Source organism: Anolis carolinensis, chromosome 6, assembly GCF_035594765.1.
Source record: "Anolis carolinensis isolate JA03-04 chromosome 6, rAnoCar3.1.pri, whole genome shotgun sequence".
Taxonomy (NCBI): Eukaryota; Metazoa; Chordata; class Lepidosauria; order Squamata; family Dactyloidae; genus Anolis; species Anolis carolinensis.
Window position 1 is genome coordinate 97003983 of NC_085846.1, and position 21781 is coordinate 97025763.

Genomic DNA, 21781 nt, shown 5'->3' on the forward strand with positions numbered 1-21781 from the left:
CGTGTCTTACTCTGGAGGTTGGTGCTCATCTCCATTTCTAAGCCGAAGAGCCGGCGTTGTCCGTAGACTCCTCCAAAGTCATGTGGGATGACTGCATGGAGCGGCGTTACCTTCCCGCCGGAGCAGTACCTATTGATGCACTCACATTTGCATGTTTTTGAACTTCTGGGTTGGCAGAAGCTGGGGCTAACAGTGGGGGCTCTCTCCGCTCCCCCAATTCAAACCTGTGGCCTTTCGGTCCAGAAGTTCAGCAGCTCAGCGCTTTAACACGCTGAAGGTTGTGAATATACAATATTTCTGATTGGTTTTTTTTGTTTGTTGGAGGCAAGTATGAATGCTGCAATTAGGAAAAATGATTAGGATGTAATGGCCTTGCAGCTTTAAAGCCTGGCTGTTTCCTCCCTGAGTGAATTTTTTGTTGGGAGGTGTTAGCTGGCTCTGATTGTTTCCTGTCTGGAATTCCCTTGTTTTCAGAGTGGTGTTGTTTGCGATATTGTATGTGCTTCTACTGTCTGTGGCCCTGAGAAAACAGAGGATTTTCCAGACTTTGATGATAGGAATACTTTGTTGGGAGGTGTTAGCTGGCCCTGATTGTTTCCTGTGTGGAATTCCCCTGTTTATTTACTGTCCTGGTTTTAGAGATTATATTGTTCTACATTATTCTATCCCAGTAATTATTTCATATTAAAGAAGAATCCCACTTATCCAACATTCGCTTATACAGTGTTCTGGATTATCCAACGCAGTCTGCCTTTTCATAATCAATGTTTTTGTAGTCAGTGTTTTAAATTCATTGTGATATTTTAGTGGTAAATTTGTAAATACAGTACAGTAGAGTCTCACTTATCCAACGTAAACGGGCCGGCAGAACGTTGGATAAGCGAATATGTTGGATAATGAGGAATTAAGGATAACCCTATTAAACATCAAATTAAGTTATGATTTTACAAATTAAGCACCAAAACATCATGTTAGACAACAAATTTGTCAGAAAAAGTAGTTCAGTACACAGTAATGCTATATAGTAATTACTGTATTTATGAATTTAGCACCAAAATATCACGATATATTGAAAGCATTGACTACAAAAATGCGTTGGATAATCCAGAACGTTGGATAAGTGAGACTCTACTGTAATTACAACATAGCATTACTGCGCATGGAACTACTTTTCTGTCAAATTTGTTGTATAATATGATATTTTGGTGCTTAATTTGTATAACGATGACCTAATTTGATGTTTAATTGGCTTTTCCTGAATCCCTTCTTATTATCCAACATATTCACTTATCCTGCCGGCCTGTTTACGTTGGATAAGTGAGACTCTACTGTATATTTCTAATCTTATATTATCTGCTCAGAACTGGATTATATGAGGCTCCTTCTTCACAGCTGTATAAAATGCACACTGAAGTGGATTATATGGTAGTGTGGAGTCAAGATAATCCAGTGCAAAGCAGATAATATAAGATTATAAATGGGTTATATAGCTGTGTGGAAGGGCCTTGAGTCTACACTGCCATATAATCCAGTGCAAATTAGATAATCTGTGGAAGAAGCCTAAGTGAGGCCTAAATCTGCCTGTCCCCTAACTGAAACCTGGCTGTCCCTTGGTTGCTAGGCAACCAAGTGGGCAGAGATTAGCCCTCTAAACTGGCAGCAATTGGATAAAAAAAATTATTGCTCTCCCTCTAATTAGGACTTTCTTTTTCTTTTCTTTTTGTTGTATCAACCTTGAGGCGTGGATGATGGGTTGTGTTGTCAAATTTTGAGGTTGGGGGGCCTGTAGTTTTGTTGTTTTGTGAATTGCCGTGATGCCATCACTCTTTTATATATATAGATATTAAGTACTATGGTCTGTTTATTTTTAAGAGCCCACTGCATTTGTTTGTTTTTCTAACCTGATTTACAGCAAATGTCTGAGCTCATTTTGGCCCTTCTTGATACCTTGTAACATTTTTGTTTGTTTTCAAAAAATATTAATGGCATGTGTGATAGAAGATGGGAAACACTCAACGATTGTCATTTGTTAACTTATATCTCACATTTGTATGGATTTTCCCTGTCTAACAAACAGGATCACAATGTTGATTTTATAGTAAATTACAGAAAACATTAGGATCACCATATGGAAGATGGCTATTGATGGAGGCATTGGGTTGGCTTTATCTAGTCTTTTGGCTACAGTTCATCAAAAATCTTTCAGTGAGGCAACAGTGAGGGTGTGATCTTGTCCTTCATTCTGCTTTTACTGTTAGTTTGCTTCTGTAATAGGAGAACGGCTAGTAAGTGGGACTTGGGCAACATAGTATCTTAAGTACAAAACATTCAGTCTGATGAAGAACCACATAGCAATGTTGTACCGAAGAACCAGATTCCTAATACTGTACCAGGAATTATGCTGGATCAGAGAATGTTGAAATCTTTCGCTCTTGTGTGTAAATCTCTTGATGGATACTGAAATGATACAAATCTGTTAGTAATCTAGATGTTTCCAATAGTAGCAAAGGCTGAACTATAACCTTAGTTTTGCAAAGTACAGTAGAGTCTCACTTATCCAACGCTCACTTATCCAACGTTCTGGATTATCCAACGCATTTGTGTAGTCAATGTTTTCAATGCATTGTGATATTTTGGTGCTAAATTCGTAAATACAGTAATTACTACATAGCATTAATGTGTATTGAACTACTTTTTCTGTCAAATTTGTTGTATAACATGATGTTTTGGTGCTTAATTTGTAAAATCATAACCTATTTTGATGTTTAATAGGCTTTTTCTTAATCTCTCCTTATTATCCAACATATTTGCTTATCCAACGTTCTGCTGGCCTGTTTATGTTGGATAAGTGAGACTCTACTGTATATCCTTTTCAAACTGTTTATTAAAGCCCAGGTTTTGAATGCTGTACACCTTATTGTGTCAATTCTTCATTTTGTTAAAAAGTGTTTTAAAAAAAACCCAATATCATAATTAGGGCTTCTTTCCTTTTCTATAGCTGAAGTTCAGAGTGAAATTGAAAGAATATTTGAACTAGCAAGGACACTACAGCTGGTAGTACTTGATGCTGATACTATTAATCATCCAGCTCAACTTAGCAAAACCTCTCTGGCTCCTATTATAGTGTATGTAAAGATTTCTTCTCCAAAGGTAAATCAATTCTATCAATGTTTAGCTATCAATTCAATGTTTAGTTATATTTTTGCTTTCAGTGATATATACTCTGATTTGAGGACACACAGATTTTAACATAGGTGACTGTAAATATTAATTGACTGTAAATATTAAATATTAATTGAGGAAATACAAGTGTTTTTTCCACTTATCTGCACACAGGCCTAATTTCAATTGCTTATCTCAACTATTGCAGATTCTCTCAATGAGATTTATTTTTGATTCAGTGAGTCTATTCCATTCGAGACTAGCATTTTGATTGAGGGTAAAGAATTAAGAGTGTTACTGATTGAGACCAAAGAAAGAGGAATCTATCCATGAACGTAAAGGAAATAGATTTAACCAGGAAGAAAAAGGGATTTGGCGTTGTCTATGTAAAAAGCTGGCACAAAAGGAAAATCACTATGGAACTGTTCAAGAAAATGAATATTTATGTATCATTAATGTTCAAGAATGGAAACATCTTTTCTCATGAATGAACTAAATAAATTCATTTTATTTCATTTCAAAGAATTACAAGATAGTCCGCTATTGGGATAATGGAATAGAATGACAGATCATAGTTACCCAGCGCTTCTGCTTTAAGACCTCTCTAGAATACTCTTATTTGGACGTCCATGCATGCATCCTCTTTTCACAGTTCCAAATTTGTTATTTTACTTTCACTTTCTTGCATATTTTAACTCTTGTCTTCTTTCTTCTAGGTTTTACAAAGATTGATAAAATCTCGAGGCAAATCTCAGGCTAAGCATCTTAATGTTCAAATGGTAGCAGCTGATAAGCTAGCTCAGTGTCCTCCAGTAAGTCCTTACAAAGATTAGTGAAAATATGTTATTGGAATTCATTTTAACCAATGAAAAAATAACTGAGGTTGACTCCAAATGTTTACTTTATGGCAGTTTCTAGCCACAAGATGAAAACCTCTGCAATTCCTCTGGTCCTATTTTCAGTTGTATGCACTTAGAGCTCTCTCTCCAACGGAGATTGCCTCTCTAATTCATGTTACATCAGTAGACTTAAACATACTGCCATGCTGGTTGGCTGCAGATGAAAATATCTAAATTAGTAATCAGAAAAGTCTGATGGTAAGGAGGCAGAAGGCAGATATCAATGAGGCCTCCCACTTACTCTCCCAGTTTGTGTAATCATTGGTTTTACAAAAAGGGTTTGCACCTGTAACTCAGTTGGATGAGGAGAGGAAATGGACAATGAAGTCCAAGCCACACATATTTCCTCAATTAGTTTGTGATGCCACTGAATCTTCAAGAAGTAGTTTTCTTCTCTGAAAAACATTTAGTAATAGGAATCCCACAACTTTGACTTTGCATCCTTCTTTCTTGGAGGTTTTTGGCATGTGTTCCCTGTAAGTTTTTTTTCCTTTTTACCATATATCCCCCTCTTGTGCCCATCAAACTCATGAAGTCGTCCCCCCCCCCCCACTCCCTGTTGCTTCTGTAATCCAGGTATTATATATTCAACCTTTAGGCTGCTGTATTTACTCATGTATTGCATTTATATCTTACTTTTTCCTCATTTTGGAATTAAAAGCAACTCACAAGGTTGAATAAAAAGAACAGATCTGAGTCCCTTTGGGGAGATAGGGCAGTATATAAATAAAGTTGTTGTTGTTGTTATTTAGTTAAAATATATTTACATATAAGGGCCAGCAAGGAGTAGTGGTAGGATTCTAAAGACAAGGGCCTGAATCTCTGCTGTGCTATGGAAACCCACTGGGTGACCTTGAGCAAATCTCACTCTCTCAGCCTCAGATGAAGGTGATGGCAACCCTCTTGAGAACAAGTCTTGCTGTGAACACCTTAGGGTAACAAAAAAAAATCAGAAATGATTTAATGCATTCAAAAATAAAGACATGGCCTAAATAACATAAAATGTATCAGTACAGAATTGTGTATAATGAATGTATTTCCAGCTTGATCGTTAAGAGTTGATTTGTGATTTTTTTTCAGTGCTGTGCTTGTTCTGACTAAAATCTCATATTTATAGGAAATGTTTGATGTAATTTTGGATGAGAACCAGCTTGAAGATGCCTGTGAACACCTGGCTGACTATTTAGAAGCCTATTGGAAGTCCACACATCCTGCTAGTAGCCATCCCTCTAACCAGCTTCTCACTCGCACACTGGCAACTGCCACTCTTCCCATCAACCCAGGCCCAAATATTAATTTACAGGTACAAGTGGTTTAAAAAAAAAGCTTTTGTTCAAAGAGCCTCTATTTTAAACATGAGCATTGTTGGCTGATCTGAAATTTTGAATGCAATTCCCAGTATAAAAATATTGCAGATATTCCCTTCAACCTCAAATCCAAATACAAATGGAAATATTTATTTATAGGTACAAGTGTTTGTTTTTAAAATGCTTTTGCTTAAAGATCCCCTGTTTTAACCATGTCCATTGTTGGCTGAACTCAAAATTTGATTACAGATCCCAGTATAAAAATATTGCAGATATTCCCTTCAACTTCAAATCTAGTATCAAATGGAACACCATGTAAACATTATAAATCCTATTAATATTCATACCTCAGATATTCACCCACCCTGACTGAAATCTCTAAGTAAGGATCTCGAAATTACAGTGCTGCTCTGGATAGTAATTTTTGGAAACATGCTGTATGTTTCCTAGTCGTTAAAGTCTAAAGCCAAGCTCCTTGGTGGTTACAGTCTCACTTCTGGATCCACCAAGCTGGATGCAATTACAGAAGCCCTCTTCACTTTTTTACAAGTTATGTTGAATCAACAAACAAAAATAAGAGGGAACTATCCTTTTCTCCTTTGTCTCCAGTTCCCTAATAACTTTCCTAATACAAGGGTGGTCTCCATGAAATTAGGCCATCTGTTTTTTTAAAAGTTTATGATTGTAGTTTATGATTGTATGAAGAAGACCACACACAGATAAGGGGAGCCCTTCTCTTCAGACCTGTTTTTCTCCACATGTGAATGATGGAATTGGAAATTAAAGGACTAGGGTGGGTTGGCTCTTTCTTTTCCCATATTGGTTTGGTGTTCTTTTTTATTAATAAAAGAGGGCTTCTTTGAAGAACAAAGGTTCCTTTAAGATTAAGGAGTAAAACCTTTTATAGAACTTATGGATATGCAAAAATATGAAAATGTTGCTTACCTCTAATTTTTCATTAACACCACCCAAAGCTTTTGTGTTTGCTTTTATTTATTGGTGAGAACTGCAAAATACTGATTTTTCTCTGAATCCGTGTGCCAAGGTAACTAATCCCAATTGTTCATTTTTCAGTGATTCAAAACATTGTGCTGATGAAGATTAGGTTTGATTATGCTTGGTAATTTTCACTTCCCTTTTCACTCACCAGTGATGTTCTAGGGAATTAAATGATAATTTCACTGTGTCATTGTTTTTTTCAAGGCAAAGTTCAACCTCTCCAAAAAGATAACTTTTGAACTCAAAATCACATCCAAGCATAAATGCCATTTAATTGCTTTGAAAAACAATACAGCAGTGATATTATTAGTGTTATAATACAAGTGCTATCAAGTTTGAATCTCTCTGTAAATCTTTGAAGGACAACACCCTTTTTTAAAATGGAAACTCATTTTATTTGCTTCAATCTATTGTTTGTGTTTGATTCCCCCCCCCCCAACCTGATACCTGTTCTCAAAATTTTCTTAAGCTTGTTGCCTGAATGACCCACCTCATTGCCAGATCTTGTTTTTGCTTTTTGTGTGGTGTGTCTCTTGTTGGAAGTGAGCCTAATCAGAGAGTTAATGTGATCATCAGAGGTTGGGGTCTATTGGAAAATAAAGTCTGGCTTTGTTTTCTTTTTGGAATGAAACTTCACTTGTATTATAAAGGAATATCTCAATGAAAACTCTTAAATTAGAATAGAGACATAGGTTGCTAGCCATAGGTTGTTACCTGCAAACCACTTACTCTTGAATAATATTCTGAAAAATCAACAAATTCTGCTCAAGAGTAATATGTTTGAGGATGGTAATATTACTGATTTAATTCATATTTCCTGTTTCAGTATCTTTTGAAGTGATATTTACAGTTTTGTTATACTGATCAGGGCTCCCAAGGAGACCAGAGGAACGAGCAACCAGCTGCTGAAAGAAATGGTTCCCAAGAGGAAGAAGAAGTACGGGTTGAACCCACCAGGAAATCCCAGCACCGCTCTTCAGGTCATCACCATAACCACCGTAGTGGAACCAGCCGTGGCCTCTCTAGGCAAGAGACTTTCGACTCAGAAACACAAGACAGCAGAGATTCAGCATACGTAGAGCCAAAGGAGGACTATTCACACGAACATTATGATTCTCATAGAGATCACAGTCACAGGGACGAGCCCCATGGGAGCAGTGATCACAAGCACCGAGAATCAAGGCATCGCTCGAAGGAAAGGGACAGAGAGCAGGACCATAATGATGGCAACAAGCAGCGCAGCCGTCATAAATCAAGGGACCAGTATTGTGACAGGGATGGGGACGTGATCTCTAAAAAACGCAACGATACAGCAGAATGGAAGCGAGATGTCTACATCCACCAGTAACATTTGCCTCTGGCGGGTTTGTGTTTCTTTTGGAGTTGTGTATGACAAAGTCCCTTTTTAAAAACACACATACACATTTGGGTTGTTCATTGCAGAAACATGTTGTATCCCTATATGCTGATTTTATAATGCTGTTGCTTTCATGGCAATGGCATGAAATAGAATGTTAATTTTGATTAGCGCTATCAACACTGGCATAGTACAACTGCAAAATTCCCAGTGTTGTACCATGCTGGTGTCCCCCCTGAAAGAAAGACCTGTTTTTGTTAGCTGCCACTTGAACAATATCTGTTGCCATCAAGGTGTTGTTTGTGTTTTCAGACAAAATACAGTTGATGTTTAATAACTTCCCATGTTTTTCAGCAAGCCAAAATCAGCACATTCAAAACTGAAGCTCTTGTTTATTCTGAATTTTTAAATCTGTAGGCACCTGATTGACGTTGATTTAAGAGCCACTTTATGTTGCTTGTACCTTAATGGACTACATTTGGGGACAGAGTTCAGTCTTGCCTTACACACAGGGGATCATAAAATTCAAAATCTCTTTTCTATGTACTGGTACTGTGTACTGTATGAACAGTTTATAAATGTTATTTCTGCAAACACCTTCTTACATATGGTTGACCACACTGTTTTAGAGTCCTAATGCCAAGTCAGCAGATTTGCTTTTAAATTACTGCCAACTGAAACTAGCCTCATTCAGGAAATTTATTAACAGTGTTCACTCTAGACACACTTTCTTGTACTTAGTGTAAATAGGAATGGATACTTTAGATAAAAGGTTGAATTGTTCTTGCAGATTATCATTTTTGCATTTTAAATTATGACAAAAACAATGTAACACTATAGATGGCCCTCTGCACAGTACACACTATTTGCAATGGGCACGAAGACATCTTTTCCCCTATCAGCTTAACAGACCAACCACATTTGAGAGTGTGTGCTTCTGTGTAAAACAATATATAACTATTGATATATAGATATACGTATATATAAAACACACACACACATATATATATATATGTGACAGGGATGAACATTGATAAAGGTATCCAAGAGATTCTAAGGGCCAATCCATTTGCTACCATTTACAAATTTAGCTGCTCAGGCATGAGACCTAGTCACTTACGCAGTGCAGTGTCAGAGGAAGATGCTCAGGGAAGACTACAAGGCTACTTCTGCAGGAAAAAAGCATTGTCATACTTATTCTTACATGATCTTACAGAAGTAGCACACAATCTTCCATGCTTCCAATTCAAGCAACACAACACTCATGTAAATAAGTGGACAACTCATCTGAGCAGCTTTGTGTGAATGTCAGGATCAAACAGCACATCACTTTGCCCTGAGTACCAATGTTATTTTTTTAATTTAAAAAATCTGGTAAGTCTCTTCCTTCTGTCTATAAAGGTCCAAATCGCAGACAAACAACCCGAGGAAGTTTACAGCTACAGGTAATTGGGAAAGCATCAATCTGCTGGCTCTTTATTGAGAATCCAGGAAAGTTGAAAACAGGCAAATGTGACTGTGAGCATTTCACTGGAAATGTAAAAAAATGTGTTTTAGAGTATTTGTTTTAGTCAGAAAAGTTTACACCGCTTGTGGAGAGTTATTTTGTTGGAAAATAAATTTTTGTAGCTTCTCCACTTTTTCTATATCTGACGCTCTCTGTCGTTGTCAACTTGTTCTTCTGCCTCTTTTCTCTGAAGTTTACCTAACAGTAGGTTCTCTGTAGTAGCTATTTGGAAGTCTGATATATATCACAAAGACAGGAAATCTGACACCCTCCAGATGTTTTGACTATAATTCCCATAAACCTCAGGCAGTCGGCTAAAGTATTCTGGGAGTTGTGATCTTAATGTCTAGAGAGTACTACATTGCTCTCTTAGACATTAAGGCCATTTATGAGTCCCTTGATCCTTTATCTACCTTTGCATTTCCCTGTACCATAGCCCAATATCTTAACTTTAGAGCAGGCAATCCTAGGATGTAACACCTTTTCACAACAACCTTCCCTTACTCCTCCCAGATCCTCAGCAGGTAACCAACACTACTTGTATCATTTACACCGAGAAATCCTCATTCATATTAAGTCTGTTTCCACCAGAAGTTTGGGGTGTCCACACCATGAAAAATATTTTAGTAAAATTCTAAAAAGTGCCCCACCCTATGACTGCCCCAAAAATAAATGTATAGGCTTTGTGGAAGAGGATAGGTAAACGAATTTTGAATAGAAGTCAATCTTTTTCCAAGCAAGCATTCCCTTTTGGGGTTCTGTCCTTTACAGTTTAGTGTCTTAGGAAGAATAATGAGATTAAATATGGTAGTTAGTCTGTACTTCCCTTAAATCTGATCTCAGTATAGCGCAAGTATACCAAATATGGGAAGTTATATGAGATATGTATGTCAGCTAAACCTCAGTAATCTACTATAGGATAATCAAGGATAATCACAGTGCTAGTCTGCTGTGGGAAGGTAAGTATTTCTTTCCATCTATCATTCCTTATGGGAACCCTTCTCAATATTATTTTTTCTGTTACTAGTCTACCTTTTCTTTTGCAGCTATAGGTTCTGTCATCAGTGTTCTCTGTCTGGCATTTAAATCCTGTTCACCATCTCTTTATATGTCTAACTTGGAAGTTTATCTTTGTTTCTGGCAGAATGTCAAATTCTTCAGCAGCTATAAATAGAAGCTTTTATGTAAGCATCTGTAGAAAAGAGATGACTAAATTTGTGAACACAACAGTCTGAACCTTAGAAATTCAAAGAACTAGATCCAGACTTAATTGCTTTTCAAATTGAGACAAAGTACAGTCATGAGAACGGATTTCATTAGAAAGTATAAGCCAATGCATTTAATTCTTTTCCTGGTACACACTCTCGTTACTGACATTAGGAAACTTATTTGTTCTAACAGTTCTGAACAGTCTGGAATCAGAAAGTGGTGTACTACTATTCCTCATTGTTTGTTCATAATTCCTGTTATAAAGCAATCCTACCTTCCACCTCAGGCCAATATAAAAACGTCATGCTGGGAGGGTGAAACAGCATTTTCTCAATCTTCCTTTTCCTCCTCCTTGAAATTATTTCCTTCCTGAGAAGAAAGTAAAAGGATCAGGCCAAAAGCCAATCCACTGCAGTGTTCTGTTTCAGGGCTGACATATACACATAGCTATATCAGGGTGCAAGGAGAGCTTTCAACCCTGGGAATCCAAAACTTTTCTATTCACGCATGGCACACTTCTGAATCTCCTTTTCTGCTGATGCCAGAGCAATAATGACTGATGGACTAATGCAAAAAGGGAGACTGGCAATCTAGGATTGGATTTCCTCATCTGAGAATAGAGCACTCTATCCCTGTCCTAAGAGGGAGATCTGATCCATCTTAAGACCCTTGGGATTACAGGAAGGAAGCATTATTGTATACATTCATGTATGTCTAAAAATTTTAGTTAAAAAATTAACCTCAAAATAACGAGTCAACTTATCCTTGAGTCAGTGGGAGTTCTGTATGTCAATTCTTTTTTTTTCCTTTTTTTAAATATTTCCTTGTCTGCATAGAGTGGTGAAAGGGAGAGCCTAAAAGAAGCATCAACCCCTTCTACATTCTCTCTGCGGCATTCAAAAAGGCAATTTTCTTCCCTAAGTAAAGTGATAAAAGGCATTTTTGAATGTCTGGGCCAGAAAATTGTGTTCTCCCCTCTCCACAGAATGACCCTTATTGACAGGTACAAAATCCATAAAATTATTATTATTGCCTCAAACCTGAATTCAATTTATGCATGAGGGGCAACTTATACATGATTATATCTGATATGTAGAGTAGCAGAATGAAGTGCTGTGCGCATATAACCAAAAGTAAAACAAGATCAGAACATCAGATGGATAAAATCTGTTTGGCTTGTTAACACTAAAGATGTAATTCAATGTAAAGAGTAATCCTGTTGCATAAGATGGTCCTTTTAATATTTAGTCATGTGTTTACTTATCTCTTTTCTTGCTGACTTCTGTGTTGCTCACAGATAGAACAGATGCTTTCTTCAGTTCCTGCATGCCTCCACTATCTCTCTAAACCGTCAAATTTATTCCAGTCTCTCCTTTATATATAGGCTGTCATGACATAAACAGTGCAATCCTAATTCCAAGATGTACAGATGCAGAGGGGTGGGAATAGGCCGACTATTGTGCCAGGTAAAAGGGCCTTCTAGCAGTAGCTGAACTGCCCTTAGCCAGGATAAACCTCTGCAGCCAACTGATCTGGATTCTCAGTTGGCATGACTGTTCTCTCATCTGAGATCAATCAGTAGAAGGTGTGTTGTCGAAGGCTTTCATGGCCGGGATCACAGGGTTGTTGTATGTCTTTCGGTCTGTGTAGCCATGTTCCAGAAGTATTCTCTACTGACGTTTCACCCACATCTATGCCATAGATGTGGGCGAAACATCAGGAGAGAATACTTCTGGAACATGACCACTCAGCCCGAAAGACATACAACCCTGTAATCAGTAGAAGAGTTAAAAAAACAGGATGGAGATGGCTTGATCTAAGTGTCTCCTAGCCAAGGGACAAAGCCACAATGCAAGTGCAAAGACAGGCTAGGAATAGGATAGGCTGTTAGGGATATTTACTTGTGTAAAATTTCTCTTATGTAACACAAACAATTTTTTTATACAGGGTTGATATTCCCTAGCTCCCTCCTCTTCAAAAAAAGAAAAGAAAAAGAAAACATTTACTGAACATCCTCTAAAGCCTACATTCCATGTTTGATGGGGAGCAGGAAGGATTGCAGAAGTATCTGGCCACTTCCCTATAGCCAGACATGAAATTATGGCACCAGGCAGAGATCTGTGGGGGTCCTCTGGAGATCTCAATGCTATGGATGTCATTGTCTACACAGGATGGCAATGTTGGGAGGCTTAAAAATAACAATCTCTCTGTGTACTATAACATTACACAAGCTTCTGATGTTCATAAATTTCTTGCTGACTGCATCACAGAATGTTAACATTTACCAAACTTAATGACTAAACTTTAGAAGCATAAATGCATTGGGATTTTCTAGAAAAAAAATGAAACACATTCAGCAAAGAATTACTCATGCCTAAATCCAAACATGATTCAGCATGCTGGAGTAATACACATTGGTTAAGATCCTGCATGACAGCATGTGGAGAACAGCTTTGCACAAACAGCTTTGTGCTTCTCCCTGCCCCCGCAGCTATGTATCAGTCTTATTGCTGGGTTGAATCCAGCCAGTGATACTTTATTATGAATTTGACTTTAATTGATCTCAGTGGATCTGTTCTAATTATTAATAGGTATGAATCCAATCCTTTAATGCATGTATAATAATCATTGACTGGGACAGGGGAAATGAAATGCACAATTATAGGATGGCTTGACAACACAACAAGTGAATAAGAACTAGTGTCTCATGAGTCAAGAGCATGATGCAGAGCTAAAAAAAGCCAGTCCGCTCCAGGTTACAATAACAGGAATAGTGTCCAGATCAAGGATAGTAATAGCAGCACTCCATGCAGTTTTGGTCAGACCTCAACCTGGAACACTGTGTCCAGTTCTAGGCAGTTCAAGGATATAGAAAAGCTGGAACCTGTCCAGAGAGCAACCAATGGTTAAAGGTCTAGGAATTGAATTTTATGAAATACATCTCAGCTTGGTATTTTTAGCTTGGAGAAGATCAAGGAGAGCTACAATAGCTACTTTTAAATATTTGACGAGATACCATTTAGGGCAGGGATGGACGAAGTGTGGCCCAAGGGCCACATGTCAAACCCATGGCCATTTTTGTGACCTCCTGTGGGTCATAAAGTACACCAAAATGGAGAAGAACCTCCTAGCCTAGAAATAGCCAACAGTGTAGTACAATAGAAAAGGTGGCTAGGATTTCAAAGGCTAAAGGAAAGTTACAAAACCAATGGGAACATTTTCAGTGCCTGACCCTTCTGAAAGGAAGGATGGTAGAGTGAAAGTCAAGAGCAGGATTTGCACTGGTTCCACAACTAAGTAGAACTTGGGCCTGCCACGGCATGAAATATGGCAGATATGGATATTGAAATACTCAAGATCTTATAAAGAAAGCAAGTTTATGGAAAAACATACATGCGAAAGAGGATAAACTTTGTTGTATATCAGCGACACGATTCCCATATGGATTAATAGTAGAGAGCAACAAAATGTCCAATATCACTCAGAGACATTTTCTATGAAATTATGCCCTTTAATAAAATACATTTTCCTCCAAAGCAGTAGTAAACAAGATTTTTTAAAACTTCATTATTTTCATGATTTATTTCCTGTGTAGTATAGATGATTTGAATGCAGGTTTCGTAGTGCAGCTCACTGCTGATTTTTGTAACTGAATCACCTGGACAAAGTGAAAAAACAAACCAGTTTCTAAAAGCAGTGACCTAGTGCTAATGTGAAACCAAATGCAGCGTTCCTAAGTGAAGCTGCCCCTTCACTCAGACTTGTTTCCTCAACCTGTGGATCACTCCCAAGGGAAACAGCTGGCAGATTTGACTGCTGCTATAGCAACTGTGCCGTCAGTCTGTTGGCTTGGCAACACTGCTGCAGCATGAGGTACAGTTCAGCCTATTCCAAAGGTTAACAAGGAAGAAATGTTTTGTGTGGTAAGTTCCTCAAAGATCCTCACTAGACTTTTATAAATTTTGCAATGAAGAATCCTATGCAGTCCTTATTTGCCAGACGTATCAAGTCTTCATGCTTGACACTTTGCAATGAATTCAAATCCATTGGCTGCAAAACTGCTTCAGATGGATCAAACCTCTGCAACTGTTTCAACTGCTCAGGTGACAATCCAGCTCCTATCATGCCTTCTCCCCCAATATGGGGCTCCTTTAGGTGAAGAGAAGAAAAGCCATTTTAATTGTTTTGGAGTTCATTATTTAGTCTGGATCTCAGATGGCAGTCCTACAAACACTTAGATAAACATACTTCTTTTTAAATCCAGTGTTTAGATGGTATAAACTGCATTTATATATCTGCATAGAGTGGGTGGAGCTGCAATGAAAAATGAGGCTAGGTTAAAGAGTTGCTTTTCAGAAGGTTTTTTTTTTTGGACTACATTCCCAAAGTGTCTAAGCTAGCATGGTTATTTTTCCAAGCACCAGATATTGTGTAACCAATGTTTGATCAGATCTTGGAGAATATACAAGAATGGTATCTTGACATGTCTGCCTTTTCCAGTGCCAAGACAGAAGGAGATTAGATACAATGGTGCTTGGTCATATGACAGATTCAAGGACATGGGGCAGAGTGAGACAGCTTGCACGCACTCAATTCCTCATATAGCAGTTTTTATTCTTTCTTCTTTTCTACCTCTAACATAAAGAGATATACAAATGACATATACAAATGAAGGTTGTTTTTTTACCCATAGATCGTTCTGACTTGTAAAACAAATTTCCTGATTTTGGAATCATATAAATCAACCTATGACTCCTTCCTCTGTGTCCTTCAGAGAAATGTAGTATGACATTTCATTAACTGTTGAAAGCCTAACTGGCAATATCCATGTTGCCCCTTCTGTCTAGGGAAGATATTAGTAACCTTTTAATAGTTTATACCATGTCATTTCAAATACAACATATTACAACCACAACCACATATTCAGCATTTCTGCAGACACGCAACAAAATAAGTATGATTATAAAAATTATCCCAAACTCAGTATCAAATTAAAAGTCTGTCTCAGCCGTTCAATCCTGGAAGATTAAAACCTAATCCCTTTAGCCATTCTGTCAGTGAAGGGCTGGGAGAAGTGAAATGTAACTAATTAAATGCTCCTAAGTTGCACAATTACTTAATGTGTTCTGAATATTAGGTTTTCACAGTTTTCTGTCATACATACTGAGATGCAGTAAGTATCTGCTGTAAACACATTAGACATAAACACCTAAATGGGATAATGAATCCAAAACTGTTGTTAACTGGCAAAGCAATAGGACAACCTGAACTCTTGCAGAGAAGGGCAACCGAGTCATGAAAGCTCATCGACACAGATGTTTCTCCAGCCCACTCTCCCTGCAGGATCAGCAGGCTGCCCGGCTTCGGATAAGTCAACACAGGCATATTGTGGCTCCATCTGCTCCTCCCAGCGCCCTTTATAGGGGGCAAACAAGGCTCGGCACCACCAAATAGTTAACAGGCCTCTCCTCTGGCCCTGATGCTTAGCAGCCTGCTGGCTTCTGATTTTGCACTCCACTTTAGCAGGTAGAAAGAAATAAGGCTGAGTTGCTCTTTGCACTGTGTCAGGCATGGCACACTGAAGCAGTTTTTAAAATGGGATTAACTGCTCCCCTGCCCTGCCAAATTCTGAACATCAGCAACAACACCTTTCTAAGCGAAAGAATTCACACACACTAAGCATACTTTGTGCAATGTATTTGGGTTTCTTGGATCTGGTGTTTCAAACAATTCACAATTTCTTCTTCGTGGTCTCTGTGAATCAGACAACTGAATCGCACAATTGGATCTAATGCGCTTCCACAGATGACCACCCTGTGAAGCAATTAGTACTACTTCTTCGAGGTCTTTGTGAATCACACAACCGGCATGCGCAGACACATTAGACCCAGTTGAAACATAATTACAGGTAAACAACTAGTACTTATTTCTGGAGAGTGCTCATTTGAAAATAAGGGAAAGGAATAAATCTAAAGACAAAATGGCAATTGGATTAAAATGGGAAGATAACTCAGGGAAAGCAAAAGTTAGAGCCATGAAGGCGCAGAACTTGGATAGCTATACAGAATGTAAGAACTCTATATTTGTAAAACTAGAAAGTCTGCCCAAATAGCAATGTAGTTGTTAACATAGCAGCCAAGAAAATAATGCCCCTCCCCATTACCTAATTAGGAATCTGGATACTGACTGGGATGGTTCGCATATTAACATTAAACTATGATTTAGTATGTACATGAGCTAGTATGTAACCATAAAAAGCCCTTCCCCATCTCCTTTTCATGCACAGAAGGGAAAAGACCTCTGCAGTGTTTGGTTTTGCTATGAGAATTTAAACTACATAGGATTTAAAATGAACTCAGACTAGTTTCTACACAAGCCAGTTTTAAACCAAAGAAGAGGGCAAAGCCCAATTATTTGCTTAGGCTTATTCTTCTGTGAATTCACACAACCTTGAGCATCCTCTCTTCAAGGTTCATTCCATCCCTGGTCTCATGGCTGCAGTTGTAGCCTTTGGAACCTAGGTATTTTGGCGGTAACTGGCTCCGTATATGCCTTCAGAAGAGTGGGCAGGGCTACCACCAAAAAAAATTGCCTAGTGATATGAGAACATTTCAAAGGCGTTCTGCACAGGTGCAGATAACCCAGTTGTGTGATTCACAGACTTACCATGAAGAAGCTTATTTATGTTAAGTGGTTAGTATGGTTTTTTATTTTTTCCAAGAAACATGTTCCTACCTGTGACTGAAGCTGGAGACACGGGAATGTCTCCAGTGCCCAAGCAACTTGCTCTTCATTTTCAGAGAGTGTAACTGTGCAGGTACTATATACCAGGATGCCCTTGGGCTTCAGTAGTTGCACTGCCTAAGGATACAATAGATTCACCTTTTAGGATACCATCAGCATTTCATAAGCAAAATTATTTTGTAGAATACAAGCAAGGTCAATTTTCTCAACACAGTTGAATTAACCCAGTTGGTATTCATTACACACATTTATTGTAGTCCTGCCTAAGAGCTATTTCTCATGGTATGAGAGGTGGTTCAAAATTTGTTAAGCCACAGAAGCTGCTACAAGCTGCTTTTGCATGTATCAGTTTATCAAGCCTTCCTGTCTTTTCTGTAGCCAAACATCTGTGACATCAGCCTATGGTAGAATAAAGATAAATCACAACATAAGAGGCACTGCAAATGGGTGCCAAGATTTGATCATCAGAATATCTTATATTGTGCTGGGTATGTTTACCATGGAGAAAATAAGATGGAGATGGGACATAAGAGCCATGTTTAAATATGTGAAAAGATATCACATTGAGGAAGGGGCAAACTTGTTTTCTGTTGCTCTAGAGCAGGGGTCCCCAAACTAAGGCCCGGGGGCCGGATGAGGCCCATCGAAGCCATTTATCCAGCCCTCACAGCACAAGGGCAGAAGGGGGTTGTGCTAAATGACCCAAGGGGTCTCTTCTTCTCTTACAACACTTATTATTATTATTATTATTATTATTATTATTATTATTATTATTACTATTAACATTGAGGCTGGGTGGCCATCTGTCAGGGGTGCTTTGCTTGTGCTTTTGGTGCACAAAGGCAGAAGGGGATTGGACTAAATGGCCCAAGGGGTTTCTTCCAACCTCCTTTATTATTATTATTAACACTAGCTGTGCCCGGCCACGCGTTGCTGTGGCGTTGTCTGGTGGTGTTGGTGAGAAATTGTTGAGGTAGTGGTGGTATTGAATGTCTGTTGTATGGTTGTCTTTATGTTTAGTATGCATTTGGTTGTTTGTGTACTGTGATAGAGGGGGTGTATGTCCTTATGTAGTATTGTATAGTATTTATACGTTGTCCATGTGTTGTGAATGCTTGGATTGTGTCCTGCTGTATAGTAGAAAGGGTTGGGCTGGATGGCCCTTAGGGGTCTCTCCAAACTCTTGGATTCTATGCTTCTATTATTATCATCTTCATTGTTATCATTATTATGTAGAGGCTGGATGGCCATCTATCAGGAGTGCTTGGATTGTATCCTCCTGCATGGTAGAAGGAAGTTGATCTGGATGCTCCTTTGGGGTCACTCCAAACCTTAGGATTGTATGATGTTGTTGTTATTATTATTATTATTATTAGTAGTAGTAGTATTGAGAGGCTGGGTGGCCATCTGTTGGGAGTGCTTGGATTGTGTCCTGCATGGCAGAATTGGGTTGGACTGGATGAGACTCTACTGTATATTTATAATCTTATATTATCTGTTTAGAACTGGATTATCTGAGGCCCCTTCTACACAGCTGTAGTGAATTATCTGGCAGTGTGGAGTCAAGATAATCCAGTTCAAAGCAGATAATATAAGATTCTAAATGGGTTATATAGCTGTTTGGAAGGGCCTTGAGTCTACACTGCCATATAATGCAGTTAAAATCTGATAATCTGTGGAAAAGGCCTAAGTGAGGCCTAACTGTGCCTGTCCCCTGGGCTGAGTAGGTAGCTAGTGGATGGAGCTTAGCCTTCAAACTGGCAGCAATTGGATACAAACAATTATTCCTCTCCCTCTAATTAGGACTTTATTTTTCTTTTCTTTTTGTTGTATCAACCTAGAGCCGTGGATGATGGGTTGTGTTGTCAAATTTCAAGGTTGGGGGGCCTGTAGTTTTGTTGTTTTGTCCACTGCCCTGATGCCATCACTCTTTTATATATATAGATTGAGGCTGGCCATTGAGGCTGGCCATCTTTCTGGGGGGCTTTCCTTGTGCTTTTGGTGCACAAAGGCAGAAGGGGGTTGGACTAAATGGCCCTAAGGTTCTCTTCCAACCCTTATTATTATTATTATTATTATTATTATTATTAGTAGTAGTAGTAGTAGTAGTAATTATTAACATTGATGCTGAGTGGCCATCTGTCAGGGGTGCTTTGCTTGTGCTTTCGGGCACAAAGGCAAAAGGGGGTTGGACTCAATGGCCCAAAAGGTCTCTTCCAACCCTGTTGTTGTTGTTGTTGTTGTTGTTATTGCTCAGTGGCCAACTATAGTCCGGCCCTCCAACGGTCCGAAGGATCATGAACTGGCCCCCTGTTTTAAAAGTTTGGGGACCCCTGCTCTAGAGACTAGGACATGGAGTGTTGATTCAAATCACAAGGTCTGAGATTTCACCTAAACCAGTGGTTCTCAACCTGTGGGTCCCCCAGGTGTTTTGGCCTACAACTCCCAGAAATCCCAGCCAGTTTACCAGCTGTCATTTATTTATTTATTTACCTTATTTCTAACCCCTCTTTCTCTATCCCGAAGGCGACTCAAGGCGGCTTACATATGGCAACCATTAGATGACTTAAAATACATACAGAGACTTAAAGTCAATTAAATGTAAAATGAGTACATATTAAACATTTACAACATTACATTCAATATTAAAATCACATCACCCAAAAATCATAGTCTAAAGCCGTTCCGTCATCAATTATCCATAATTCCAAGTCTATTATTGCACTGTATTTATCACTGAAAGCCTGATCTTCTGAAGGCTAGAAGGGAGGGGGCTGATCTAACGTCGCTTGGGAGGGAGTTCCACAGCCAAGGATTTCTGGGAACTGAAGGCCAAATCATCTGGGGACTTACAGGTTGAGAACCACTGACATAAAAAGGAAGAACTTCCTGATGATAGGAGCTGTTCTACAGTGGAATAAGCTGCCTGGGGGATGTGGTGGAGTCTCCTCTAGAGATTTTTAAGCAAAGGCTGGATGGCCATCTGCCATGGATGCTTCGATTGCTTTTTCTTGCATGGCAGGGATTGGACTGGATGGCTCTTGTGGCCTCTTCCAACTCTATGACCCCATGACTTCTATGACATTTAAACTCTTCCCCAAGACTTGATATATTAAATATTCTCGGAAAGTTAACCAATAATCTGCCAGTTGCTTCTGCTTTAGGAAAAGCACAATGGCTATTTTAGAAATGAAATTCTTTAAACTAAGGATTCTAGGTCAAGACTCAACCTTCCTTCTTCCCTTTGGCTCAGCAGATTCCAATACACAAGAGAACACAGCTGAATAAATCATGATTGTTGATGTTTCCAATGTCTGTCTAAACACAGAAAGAGATTAAACATTTCTTCAAATAAGGCAGCTAAGCCATCTTCCTGTTGCATCTGCTAATGCTTCCAGATAGAAATTGATTTTCTTCCTTCTGTGGATGCATTAATGTAATGTTTGGGCTGACCTTAGCAACTATGGTTACATTTTCACTGTTAACTGATTTCTTTTATTTCATTTATATGCTGTTGGAGTGAGACTGGAGAGTCTAAAGCTATAACAAATGCATTTTTCGATGGAGAAGGGTCTATGCACTTTTAGGTACTTGCTTATTCTGGAGATAAGGGGGAAAAATCCACAGGCAAAAAGCTATGCTACCTCAAAGGGGTAATGATCATTTGATGTAATTGCCTTTTAATAAATTAACAAAAGTTATTTTACATTTTCGAGATTTCAAACTGCAAAAAAATTCTACTGATCTTGATATATAGTTTTGCTCAATGCCCCCATGGTATGTTACCGGGGTTGTTTCATTTCCAAACAGAACTGATACTTGAGAGAAACTATGCATTTTCAATGACTCTGTTTTATCTAAAGACAAAGTTAAAAATAAATATGCAAACCGTTGGTTTGTTTTAACAGAGGAATTAGTTGTAGCTTTTAGATTTGGTGTTTTAATGAGCCCCTTTTTGAAAAAACGCCAGTTTACAGGCCAAACATTAGTACCAACTTCATGAGAGTGGGTAAATCAGAATTGAAGATTAGGATTACCCAAAGGATAAAACCCAACTTTTCCTTTTAATCTGCACATCAAGATGAGATAAGACAGTGGAAACTCTACAGATGCCTGGCATGATGAACTGGTAATATAAGCAAGAATTCCCTGTTAATCACTATGTAAGAATATGGGCTATGATCTGATGAAGCAACTTGTAAAGTCACTGGATTCTCCGGACAACGATGTATGTCCACAACCTTCTTCAGTTACATCTGCAACCTTCATCAGCATTTTTTTTTACTATGAATACGTACCACTGAAAAGAGCCTGCGTTGCAAAGGCTGATAAGAAGTCACTTCTTTTAAAGACCAGGAAAAAGCCATATTTGGTCTCTGCCCCATCCCACTGCAAGGAGCATCAAGGAGTATTCGATCAAATGATTCTGGGACAAATGGAGGTCCTTCTGCAAGCATATAAGGCACCATTTCAAAAACTGCATGCTGCTTGGAAACTTCCCAGAAAAATCAATTTGAATGATACGAGCTTGATGTCAGTTTGCTCATTTATCCAGGAGTAATCTGAAAATGCAGTCATATTGGAATTGGGTTTGAAA

The 21781-nt window shown here is 38.5% G+C and overlaps 2 protein-coding genes across 12 annotated transcripts in view; one reads left to right on the forward strand and one right to left on the reverse strand.

The window, feature by feature from the left end:
• The window catches only part of cacnb2 (calcium voltage-gated channel auxiliary subunit beta 2), a 173187-nt gene extending 163830 nt beyond the window's left edge, over positions 1 to 9357 (forward strand). For all 8 annotated transcript variants that reach the window (XM_008112460.2, XM_003222077.4, XM_008112464.3 and 5 more), the window contains 4 exons: positions 2999 to 3150; positions 3879 to 3974; positions 5179 to 5364; positions 7236 to 9357. In XM_008112460.2, coding sequence (XP_008110667.1) covers positions 2999 to 3150; positions 3879 to 3974; positions 5179 to 5364; positions 7236 to 7715 — 914 coding nt within the window. In that variant the 3' untranslated portion in view covers positions 7716 to 9357. The remainder of the gene's footprint in view (positions 1 to 2998; positions 3151 to 3878; positions 3975 to 5178; positions 5365 to 7235) is intronic.
• The window catches only part of nsun6 (NOP2/Sun RNA methyltransferase 6), a 61370-nt gene that overhangs the window by 26611 nt on the left and 12978 nt on the right, over positions 1 to 21781 (reverse strand). Inside the window, exons 10-12 of one of the 4 annotated variants that reach the window (XR_010007108.1) lie at positions 21483 to 21631; positions 17176 to 17301; positions 10715 to 10809 (exon numbers count right to left, since the gene is read on the reverse strand). Coding sequence is in view for 3 of the 4 variants with exons in the window: in XM_062983836.1 (XP_062839906.1) it covers positions 14386 to 14589; positions 17176 to 17301; positions 21483 to 21631 (479 nt within the window). In the remaining variant the exon portion in view is untranslated. The other 3 variants (XM_062983837.1, XM_062983836.1, XM_062983838.1) reach the window with 3 other exon arrangements.